General features: G+C 39.9%; 1 protein-coding gene and 1 long non-coding RNA gene across 13 annotated transcripts in view; one reads left to right on the top strand and one right to left on the bottom strand.

Annotated features, from left to right (window-relative positions):
- Positions 1-8,696, bottom strand: part of LOC110490148 (lysine-specific demethylase 5A) — a 45,671-nt gene extending 36,975 nt beyond the window's left edge. For 2 of the 12 annotated variants that reach the window (XM_021563351.3, XM_090200221.1), the window contains exons 1-6: positions 7,073-8,696; positions 5,793-5,870; positions 5,068-5,190; positions 4,647-4,817; positions 2,473-2,637; positions 302-380 (exon numbers count right to left, since the gene is read on the bottom strand). In XM_021563351.3, the coding sequence (XP_021419026.3) occupies positions 302-380; positions 2,473-2,637; positions 4,647-4,817; positions 5,068-5,190; positions 5,793-5,870; positions 7,073-7,219 (763 nt within the window). In that variant the 5' untranslated portion in view covers positions 7,220-8,696. Of the gene's footprint in view, positions 1-301; positions 381-2,460; positions 2,638-4,646; positions 4,818-5,067; positions 5,191-5,792; positions 5,871-6,895; positions 7,038-7,072 lie in introns of those variants that run through there. The other 10 variants (XM_021563349.3, XM_090200219.1, XM_021563348.3 and 7 more) reach the window with 6 other exon arrangements.
- Positions 8,697-8,903: 207 nt separating this feature from the next.
- LOC149978077 (uncharacterized) lies at positions 8,904-10,225 on the top strand. The gene is made up of 3 exons (XR_016486725.1): positions 8,904-9,179; positions 9,767-9,929; positions 10,092-10,225. It is a non-coding gene; the product is annotated as an uncharacterized LOC149978077 (long non-coding RNA).
- Positions 10,226-12,043: the final 1,818 nt, after the last annotated feature.

The following is a 12,043-nucleotide window of genomic DNA, read 5'->3' as shown; positions in this document are numbered from 1 at the left end:
GGTCGACCTCTAGTCTGAATACTTTCCGAATGCACTGTATAGTGCCATTATATTTCCTACATACTTTATATCTGGTTTAAGTTTACTCTGAAAGTATTTTAACATTCCGAAAACGCATTTACAAATTATTCAAAAAATTATAAATAAATAATAATAAATAAAAAGTTTGGACTTAAGCGTCCCGAAAAAATGTTGAGGCGGGCTGCCCAACAGTTTCAAAAGTAGAAAAATCCCTGAACTTGTCGTTGCAGTATCTGCTCCGAGTAAGTGAAGTCAAATAAATACTAGCTAAGTTCCTTACCAGCTGGTACAATCTCTAACCCAACCATCTTGGGAACACTGCCAAAGATATGCAGGGTCTTGGGCTCTTTGATTTCCCGCTAGGAGAGGAGACAAAAACATAATACAACATCAAGGAACGTTCCTGGGACAAGTCCAAAATGTCACCCTTTCCCCTATATGCAGGCCCGGTCAAAAGTAGTGTAATATATAGGGAATAGGGTGCTATTTCAGATGCAGAGTCCTGGAGAGATGTCCAGGAAACAGTTTGTCATTCCAACAGGATCGACAAACATCAGCCACTGACCCCATCGAGAGTTCCACTGACTGCAGCTGGGGAATCTAGGACATGAAGGGGCAGACGCTGGGTTGCTGTTCATTTAAAAGGTAGCCAACAATAGCAATGTGATATTGGGCTTGGATAATCAATGAATCCATGGCGATACCTCTGTAGGCTGTATATTGTATGTCATTTGGATGTCTTTATGCCAAAATACACAAACAAAACTGTATTTTATTTGTCACATGCGCCAACTACAACAGGTTACCTTAGTGAAATTCTTACTTACAAGCCCTTAACCAACAATGCTTTGAGAAGAAAATAATGTAAACAAAATAGATAAGCAGAAAATAAAAAAGTAACAAATAATTAAAACAGCAGCAGTAATACAGTAAGTTAACTCTGGACTAACTCTAACTCCGTTAACTGGTAGTAGCCGGCTTCTGGCAGATAAAGGTTTTTTTAAACGCAGAAAAATAAAATTGCCTGTAGCAAATTTTCTTGGATAATAAGAAAAGAATCACATTGCGAAATAGTGCTTATCGGTCTATAGGTGAATTTGCATACTGTTATGGAATTAAATTGGCACGCGTACAGTATATTCGTTACGTATCTTATTCATCACACGCGTACAGATACAGAGCCTTTGAGCAGAAAATCTGTCAAGACAGCACAAGAGCTGCTGCTAAAGTAGCTCAAACAGCAAATGCATAGGCAACGGTAGACAGGTTTCATCAGCGCATCACACACACCACTTTGCAATGAACTTGAGACCGTATGCATTTTGAAAACATATACTTAATTGTTTGAAACCTGAACGTTTTAATACATGAGGCACGTCTTAACTTGCTTAAAAGTAGTCGAGCAAAAATCAGACCATATCCACAAAGGCAATTATTTTATATCACCTTTATTTCATTGTCCAGTAGCCAAAGGAACAATCATTTTAGATCTGTCCTCTTTCTACATTTCTAATGGATATTTTCATCTCTGTCACATGAAACCACTCGCATGTGCCCTTTTGACAGCCGTGTTCTCACCAATTGCATTATTTGTGCATAGACTGCTACACATTGCTGCGCTTATGTGAAAAAAATAGTATGTAATGTGAAGAAATAGTTTATCAATAATAAGCTACATTTTCTAACCTGTTGCATCAGACTATTTGCTTTTTAAAGTTTTCTATGTAGCCTAGACCTACTGTCCCAAAGTCAGTTTGGATAGGCTATTTCTTTCGACAAGCTGACCAATAGAATAGGTAAACTTTTCTACTACGGGGATATCAGTTTGACATAGGCTAGTAATTTTGCTATTCGTTACGCGTCTTGTTGGCTAAGGAAACTCTGTACCGGTATGTCCTGTATATAGCCTCGCTACTGTTATTTTATGGTTGATCCTTAATTATTATTATTTATTTTTATATATATTTTTTACTTCAGTTACTTTTGTAAATAGTTAAACACTTTTTTTGTAGAACTGCACTGTTGGTTAAGGGCTTGTCAGTAAGCATTTCACTACACCTGTTGTATTCGGCACTTGTGACAAATACAATTTACAAGCCCTTACAGTAACCACATGACCCCATGACACAGGGTGACGAGCAGATTTGCCAAGAGAGAGAGAGAGAGAGAAATCTCTTGATGTTATGGGCACTTTGCGCAGGGCTAAGGCTCTCTGGCTATTGAGAATGTAGCTAATGAGTCCAGAGCCAGCACACAGGCTGCAAAGGCCCTCTTGTTAATGAGAATGTATCTCTATCCAGCAATTGCATTTCCAGTACATTAAGTCCACAAACAAGTTAGGCAAAAAAACAGAAGAGTAAAAAGGCAGATATTTTTAGTAAATCACCATGTGAAATCAAAATGAAAGTGATAAAATAAAATATAGTCTCCGGTGATCACCTCATCACCGACCTCAGACTTCAGGCGGCGAGAGCGTCGCTCAGGGAGCGGGCAGTCCTTGTTCGGAGTCCCATCACTCAGGCTGTCCCTCTCTCTGTCCTCTTCATCCTCCTCTTCCCCCATGCCCTCGTCCTGCTCCTCTCCATCATCTCCCTCCTCGTACAGACGGTGGATACCCTGAGGGGGACAGAGAAGGTAGGGAGCAGAGGTAAAAGACCACAACAGAGGCAGGAGAACACCTACAAACCCACTTCACAACAAGGTGGTGGTATGGTAGGTTTTACTGTTGCAGATGTAAGGTGTTGGTTTCTAGCTTCTTGGAGTGGTTGAATAGAGCAGGGAGTAGTAACATTTATACCATGGCATTGTTGAATACACATTTCTGATTGGCATTATAGAGCATGCATTATTTAAGTGATAATGCCCGATAAGCCAGTATTGGAGGATATATTGGAATGGGTGTTGTTAGGCCCAAGGGAAGACAAACCGTGCCAATATATCTTCCAAACACCGGCTTTAAGGGCATTATCACTTTTATACAACAGGTTACATATTCAAATAATGACTGACATATTTTCATTAAAAACATTATTTTGATTAATTTATTCATACTATTTAATCATTCTACAAGATAGTCCCGACATAAAATCTAGGGTTGCTACCCAAGCCGGCTGGTCATGCATTCTATTGGTTCAGTTGCTAGATACACGACCCAGTCGTTCAGTCTTTTTGTTCGTTCAAAACGTTCGATTGCATTACTGGCTGGCAAAGTTCTTATCCCGTGCTTGCTAACTTGCTAACTTAGTCACGTCAAACAATGAGGTGCGATTTCACCTGGCATATAAACTGTGCTCTCGTCAGCACACTGTTGAGCAAGCCAACATAATCACTTCAAACACTGAAGCTGTAAAGACTGCAAACTAGCTGCACTTTGTTTTGTTTTACCTTTTGTCAATTGACATTTCTTTGTATATATCCACAAAAATGATGCCAGCTGATTCATGATTTCAACTGAATGAGAAACGCTGCCTGCCTCTGTCTCGTCCTGACTCCCACACGTTCATTACTATGGGACAGTTGGAGATCCAATTTGAATATTGCAACAATATCACAAATGTCTGAGAGACAGACAGCAAAGTTTATACTAATCTTCGCTGTTGAAAACTAAATGTTAGTCTAAAAGAAATGTGAGAATATCTAGATGCTTGTTATAGTGGAGATCAAGTTTATAATTTGCCTGGCTGGGCTGATGAGAAAGTGGATTGCGCAGACAGACGGAACAGAGTAAATAGGCATTTTAACATAATAGATTAAGCTGGTGGAAACTTGTGGAATAGACACAGGCTGGAATGCGCATTTAACCAATCAGCAATAGGCTCACCCGTTGTATAATTCTCTATAACACATGGTATATCTGCACGGTAGCATTCAATGGCTATAATTCGTTCTATGTTTGAGCTTCTTTTGAAAGCAAAATTCTAATGAAAAACATTATTGAATTTGATTTTCATAATGGCAAGCTAGGACTGATGGTTTGGTTAGCTAAACTAGCAAGTCTGATTGGTTAGCAAAGGCAAGTACTGTAGCTATCTAGTAAACTTGCTAGCTATTCCAGTGGATGTTGGACACATTTCTAGCTACAAAGGTGTTAAATTATAGCCAAGGTATAAAAGGGATAATCAACTCGAGGCTCTGTGTTCTCTGGGAAAAAAATGCAACTCCGTAGAAGGTTAGTTCCATTCCACTAGCACGTTGTGGAAACCACCTTCCACATCGTTCATCCCTTACATGTTGTGATACAGAACCAGAAGAGGCGGGTGGGAGGAACTATAAGAGGACAGGCTCATTGTAATGGCTGGATTGAGTCTATCCCAGCCGTTACAATGAGCCTGTCCTCCTATAGCTCTTCCCACCAGCCTCCTCTGTTCAGAACACTGTTACAAATGTGGCTGTAGGATGACAAAGCACAAAGGGAAAGAACCACATGACAGGGTATTGACATGAGTTGTGAGTATGTAAACGTGTGAATACACAGCACAAACCTATGATGATCCACACCTAACACTTGCCGAAAGAAGGCTGAAGCAATTCACTACCGCTATTGACATCACAGAAACATTTCTCAGACTCCACAGACACCTAGCCTAAATGTTATTGTGTGCATGTGTCGGCCAATAAGTGCTTACAGTGAGCGTTGCTCCAGACTGGAAGAGCTCATAGGGGTAGAGGATCCTCTCAAAGTGGGACCGCAGCAGAGAGCCCATACCTTTCCCCGGGGGGAAACCCATCCTGCTGGCCACCTTGGACCATCTCTTCTCCTTACACACTGTTCCAAAGCCTCCCTCGGAGGAGACAATCTGAAATACAATGTTTTTTTAGTAAGATGGTTGTGGTTGACTCATACACAAAAAGCATATTTTCAGAAAACTAAGGAGACATTCAAATGTACACCAGCACTTAGCACCTCGTTGTTGTCCTAAAACAAAATCCAAAACAAACTACTTACTCCTCAGGTATAAATAAATTACAGTATACTTACAAACACCACCCTGCATGTTTATAAAAAACAATATACTGTTCAGGTTAATGGTCTGACTCCGGTCTTACCTTGCTGAGCTGGTACAGATCAAGGATCTTCCTCTCCACATGAGGGAAGCGCAGCCTGGACCCCTGCAGCTCCCAGAACTTGGCAATCTGATCCAGGAAGTTGAGCTTGACTCGAGTGAGGGCCTGAAAGCAATGGGAGAGGTAAGGGAAGGGTACACAAACACATGAAAGTCAATTCAAATGAAAAATCTGGCACACTCCACCATAAACAGGAGTATAAAGAGGTCTCTTTGGGTGCTGAATCCTAGGAGAAATCAAAGTAAAGACAAAGCCTACACATTCCAGTGAGTAATATCCTTTAAACTCTTAATGTAGGCTAAGCTACAACTTTTCTGACCATAAAAACCCTTAAAGCAGGCCTAGGCCTACCACCCATTCAGGCAGCGCTGTTAACTCAGTAATTGTATTCAAGAGTGCTGCCCCCAAAATGCGACGACAGCTACAGTCAATGCACATAAGGTCTGCACTGTCCAGCCACAACAACGTATAGGCTACCTCGTCACAAAAAAACATGAGTATTCATAGACCTCTACATCTTTATTAAAAGACATAATAACATATGGTTAAATACTGACAAAATCAGCTGAATTGACTACTTACTTAGGCAATAGCTCTATTTAGGCCTATACCTTATAATGACTACAAACAGGCCACCTAACTGTATTTCCAACATAGCCTTCACAGTGTTGTAACTAGGTTGTTGTAACTAGGTACAGTATACTTACCTCCAATTCATTGAGTCTCTGGACTCTGGGAGTGAAGCGGAAGTTGCGTATGTCGCAGGCGAAAGGGGGTGCCCAGTCCTAACAGACAAAAGATTACAATTGAAACCAAATTAACAACTTTGGTTCAGATTTTCATACAATGAAGTAATGAGGAAGTAAAAGCAACAATAAAAAAGAAGAAAACACTTGTCAACATAAACATTACATAACACTTCAAATCCCATTCACACATAAATATTGGGATGTGTGGATAGATTAGGAAAGAGTCGGCCCAGGAAATTACATGTTTTAAAAAAAAAAAAAACATATAAAAACGTTTCAAATCGATCCGACATTACTGGATATGACACAAATAATTTAAGTCCCTGTAGTCTAAATGCGTCAAAGCCTTATACCCAAAAGACAAATAATATTGGAGCACAGTGCATCAAAGAAAACCTCCCAGAAGCAACTCAAGTTTCAGTTGGTGCAAAATAGACCAAATATAAGAGGGTTAGCCTAATCACGCAAAATGTTCCATGTGGGAAATAAGAGTAAGAGAGAAAAATACAAAAAAGTGCAATATTAGACATACATTTGATTTGCACAAGGCCAAATATGAAAAAGACGAAAAGCAGAGCATTAAGGTTCTAATTCCACGTCCTGCTACTGTTAGCCTATCCCCCCCCCCAAAAAAAAAAAAAAAAATATATATATATATATATATATATATATATATATATATATATATATATATATATATATATATATATTACTCATTACAGCAAAATACATGGATATTGTTGATATGGTAGTCATGATGTAATAAAGACTTGAAAATATAGGGCATCAAATGAAAAGCAACTAGAAGTTCATTTCAAATTGTTAATAGTTCAAAAATGTATCTAGACATCATCTAATTCGTGTAACGTTACTTGATATTCCGAATGTAAGTTGCGATCAGTCCAGGAAACACCAAAAAAAGAAAACAAAGAGTCATAGACGAGAGTCTGGAATAGAGGCCGCTGTTTTAAAGACGACTTTACTCTAACTGTTTGGCAAAATATAAACATCCAAAATCATTGTTTAAATAAAATTATTAACAAACATGAAATTTGACTCACATTTGACCTCCACAAGTGAAACATTCAACGAGTAAAATGGCCTTACCCAACTAAAAATGTGCGTCGGGCTAGGCCGAAAATACCATAAGTAGATGACATGGGCACAAACCAACGCAGGCGTAAATCTTAAAATGGAAGCAATGTGTTATATTCCAAAAGCAGAAACAGTGAGGTTACCTCGGGCGGTCGAATTTTGCAGATGCCAGTTCTCTCTGCAATAGGTCGAATCTTGTTTATAAATCCTAGTGGATCCGAAAAATCTTCCCAACTCGGCTCAAAAACTGGGCACTCGGGAGGGGGTACGAATTCAGCAAAATCGGACATGATGAAATCACAACTGTTAAATTTTCTTTAAAAAGCCAATCGTACTTGTGTTAAAAATGTATTATGTTGACATCTGTGAGTGACATCAGTCCATGATTAGGCCATCTTTCAATTAGCACACATATTGTTGCTTCGGCAACTTCTCCTTCATGTTCATGATTGTTTTAGTATCAAGAAAAAATCATTTCAATGAAGACAATTTCTTGATATGCCAACAGCTGGGCGACATGACAATATTGTTGAGTTGACGTCTCAAAGACAAAACTGTAAAAATATCAAAAATAAAATGTCCATTCCTATTCCATTTTAAGGAAATTACTGGGCCAAGCCGGGCGGCGTCCACCCCCACCACTCCTGTGCAGCAACGTAAACTGCAGAACTGAGAACTACCTGGAGCGCAGGACAAGATCAGTCAAAGCGCCATCGCTCCCCTGGACATATGATCCCCCATCAACATAAAAACGGCCGGAAAAAAATTGCATTTATAACTATTCTAAGCTCCATATTCATCGAATAAACATTATCCACATTATTTGCGATTTCACTTTTGAATATCCATCGGTTGTGACATCTTCATGTGCCAGGATATTGTATTATTTCATCCAGATTTCGCAATATCATCCATTTAAAGTTGCGCCTCAGTGATTATCCAATCTAATTATGCCATTCTTGAGTCGTTTTCCAGCCTAAATGAGTGCGATCCTCTTTCATCCGGACGAGAAGCTGATGACCATCAACATTGAAACGAGGGCAGTTAGCTAGCAATTAGCGCACATTGTTGATCAAACCGTGTCCACTCCGACGTCCATTCATTTGAAGGAGAACGTTAACTTAGCTAGCTCGTCGCTACAACAGACAGGGGGATCCGTGCAGTTGAAGGGTCGACCTTCCCGATGCAGCAACAGACGTTATTTGCTCCACAATAAACCAGACAAGCTAATTGAAACCATTCTCATGCATACGGTTATCCTGCTTCGTGTCACTCGAGTACTTCTAGCTGCTGTTGTCATTAAAAACGACGATACTTCCTAGCTAATTTAGCCTAGCCACACGGTGCTGTGACTGCTTGCTAGTTGCTGGCGAAAAACTTCGCATGGTCTTTCTTTAGTTTGCTCGCACAGTTCTAGAACAATATACCTTTTTTCAGGATAAACATTTCGTCTAAAATTGTTCATTAGACGCCTATGTTGCTCAACACTTTGGACTTTCCAATATTGTATATATTGAGATTACTATCCACCTTTCTTTTGCTAGCAATGACCATATCACTACCATGTACCAATCCTCCACTTCCGCCTCCACATCCGCCTCAATAAAACTAGAACCATGGTTTTACTTAATTCCCTATACAAAATCATGTATCCAGATATGTGTACATCAACATTTATGGTAAATTTGTTGTAGTTTTGTAAGGTACTCCGTTCTTAACCAAGTGGGGGAAAAAACACCCTCACAAGTCGCGCTTTCACGACCACTCGGATTCGGGGGGGAAAAGAGGTCAAATCGTGACGTAAGGGATATTGAGTTCGGAGAATTCGGAGCTCGAGGATGATCCAAGTTTCCGACTTGGAATTTCGAGTTGGATGACCGTTCAAAACACATTTTCCAATTCGAAACACATTTTTCCGAATTGCAAGTTATATTGAACACACTGAGGTCAGATGTCGGAGATTCCCGAGTTCCCAGTTGAATGGAACGCTGCATGAGCTCCGACTTCTCTCCCATTATGGCCTCTACGTTTTTTTATGTAACTAGGCAAGTCAGTTAAGAACAAATTCTTATTTATTTATAAACCGGGACAACGCTGAGCCAATTGTGCGCCGCACTATGGGACTCCCAATCACAGCCAGTTGTGATACAGCCTGGATTCGAACCAAAGTGTTTGTAGTGACGCCTCTAGCACTGTATCAGGAAATGAAAGCAGTATCAGGAAATTATCTCCATAACAGATTTTTCGGCAGTTAAGTGTAACAACTAAACATTATTTATAAAAGCAATCTATTCATATATATTTTTTCACACTGTATTTTCTTGACAAGAATGATTGATAACTGTTCTTGTAGTTTATGGTTGACCAGCTGGTGGGCCTTTAGCCAATCGACGTTTCAACGAGTTCAAAGCATGTGTGAATGCATCCAAATTGCAACGAGTAATTACCACCTTCCCATGTGGTTATGCTGCGTTCATGTGCTCGTTGGAGTATTTGATTTCGATAATATGGCTTTGTTTCATTCATTTGCTTTTTGGTCTGACTAAACAAACTTGTTAGATGCATTTGCTGTTTGTTTTTCTTGTTTTTCAGTTTATGTTGTGCCCAATAGAAATTAATGATAAATAATGTATTTTAGGAAGGTAGAAAGAAAGTCATTTGAACCGGTGATTCATAACATTTGGTACATTTGGATCAGTTTAGGGTCCTGGGGACCGATGCACTCAAATCTTAAACATTTGAACCGGGGACCAATACCTATCATGAATCGTTACATCCCTAATGTTTCCTACTCTCCTTGTCTGTTCCAATCTCACTGTGTATTTGCTTCCTTTCAGGACTAGAAGACACTGGGTATCTCTCCTCTGATGGCTGCCATGAATGGTCACGTCCCTGCGGTCAAGCTGCTGCTGGACATGGGCTCAGACATCAACACTCAGATCGAGACCAAACGTAACACAGCACAGACCCTGGCCTGCCAACGTGGAGCACTGCGTCAAGGTGAGAGCAGCCATCATCGGCTGAACCTGACATGTTATGTTATCTGGGCTAGAGTCAAAGACATTAGGAATGATGTTTGGTGTTAGACTGTTTGTTGCAGTATGTCACTGACCCATACGTTCTCTCTGATTGGTCAAACTCCTCTCATGGAGGCTGTGTCAGATGGCTATACTGAGATGGGGCATGTGCTACTGGACAAGAGCGCTTACGCCACCTGTCCAAACCTCCCAAGACACCGTGTGCACCATTGCTGCAGACAAGGGCCACTACAAGTTCTGTGAGCTCCTCATCAACACGTAATTACTGTTACAGTCTACCTTCAGTATGAGAGTGAGTGTCATTTCAGTCAGAATACCATTCCTCTCCAGTCTCATTGCTCAGACCTGCAACTCGTCTCTGAGTGAGTTATTACAGTGTTATATATAACCAGCAGTGTGTGTAGTTCGGCATTTGCTTCTCGCTAAAGTCCAAACTATTCACATTTCCTCTCTCCTTTAGTCTGGTCCATCTCAGAGCTGTGACCAATCAAATCAATTCAAATCAAAGTTTATTGTGCACCGAATACAACAGGTGTAGTAGACCTTATAGTGAAATGCTTACTTACAACCCTCATATCCCGGGCATAACATGTGACTTCAATCTGAGTGAATATGCATTCTGTTGTAGATGGTGCTCTGCTCCCTACCCTGTGATTTGTTGTATGAATTGCTGTGATTTGAGGCTGTAGTTTATGTTTTATTTTTATTGTATTTGTGTGTATAAGGGGACACTGCTGTTGTGGCTGTGTGGCTCAGGGCTATGTTCCCTACTCCCTACAAAGCATTTTGTTGTATAAATTGTAATAATATACTTTTTTTCTTGTTTTGTTTTTTGGTATAAAATATAATTCTGAGCAATGACTAAATGTCTACTTGTTAATTGTTTCAGGTTGTTAGTTTACAACTATCAGGTTGAAGGATAATATGAATTTGCATCAGGACACTTCTGAGGGGACTCTGGCGATACACCTGCAGGATCGATTCTGGGCAGTCCTTCAATATGACATCGTTGCTAGCTGGGTAAAATGTCAGAAGATCTTTTAGTTTTAGTTACAGCACAATTGCTTGTTACCGCCACCAACTTGTACGGGGTGTAATAAAAGCCATGGTTGATGCTTTTTGCCTACTGTAAACATTGCACTCAGAAATGAGGATATAAATAGTACCCCAAACTGATCCAAATGTAGCATGTGACGGTCAGAAAATCGATTCAAATGATACGAATCGCCACTTCACTAAATGTCTTTGTTCAAATTACTTTCTATCTACCTTCCTAAAATACATTATTTACCATTCATTTCTATTGGGCACAACATAATCTGAAATCAACCAAAACAAACAGCAAATGCATCCAACAAGCTTGTAGAGTCACAAGCTTGATGTAATCATTGAGTGCTAGGAATATGGGACCAAATACTAAGTGCTTGACTACTTTAAGACGCATAAGCGAATTTGTTCCAATACTTTTGATCCCCTAAAATGGGGGGACTATGTACAAAAGTGATGTAATTTCTATGGATTATTTGATATGGATTACAATACCATCCAATTAAAGCGGACAGTCTGCACTTTAACCTTATAGTCATTGTGCCATTTCAAATCCAAAGTGCTGGAGTACAGAGCCAACACAACAACAAAATTGTCACTGTCCCAACACTTTTGGAGCTCACTGTATGTTGACAGTCATTGATCTACAAGAACAACTCCTGGCAATATCAGTAGCTTTGTCAAACTGAGCGCTGTCTACAGCTTCGCATGTTGACCACGGAGAGGTAGGCCTATACCTGATCTGGCACATCTGTGCATCTCCTTCAGCATTGAAATGTTTGTAAAATGGTTTGCGCAGTATTATGCTTTATTAGTTGAGTGACAACCAATGTCATATTCTAGGTTATTTTTTTATCAAATGCGCTGTTCAAAGGGGTGTTTTACTGGAATAAAAGTAGCCTAAACTACCACTGGAGGCACAACTCTCAATCTGGCTATAGGTAGGCTACATTCTGATCAGGGTTTACATTAGATTTTATTTCAATTGTTCAGGTTCTCCGTCAGCAATAGTTTTGGTAGTTTTACTTG

This window comes from Oncorhynchus mykiss, chromosome 15 (genome assembly GCF_057628025.1).
Source record: "Oncorhynchus mykiss isolate SJ-2025 chromosome 15, ASM5762802v1, whole genome shotgun sequence".
In the NCBI taxonomy this organism is placed as follows: Eukaryota; Metazoa; Chordata; class Actinopteri; order Salmoniformes; family Salmonidae; genus Oncorhynchus; species Oncorhynchus mykiss.
Note: the sequence above shows the minus strand (reverse complement) of the source record. Positions and strands in the feature narration are given on the sequence as shown.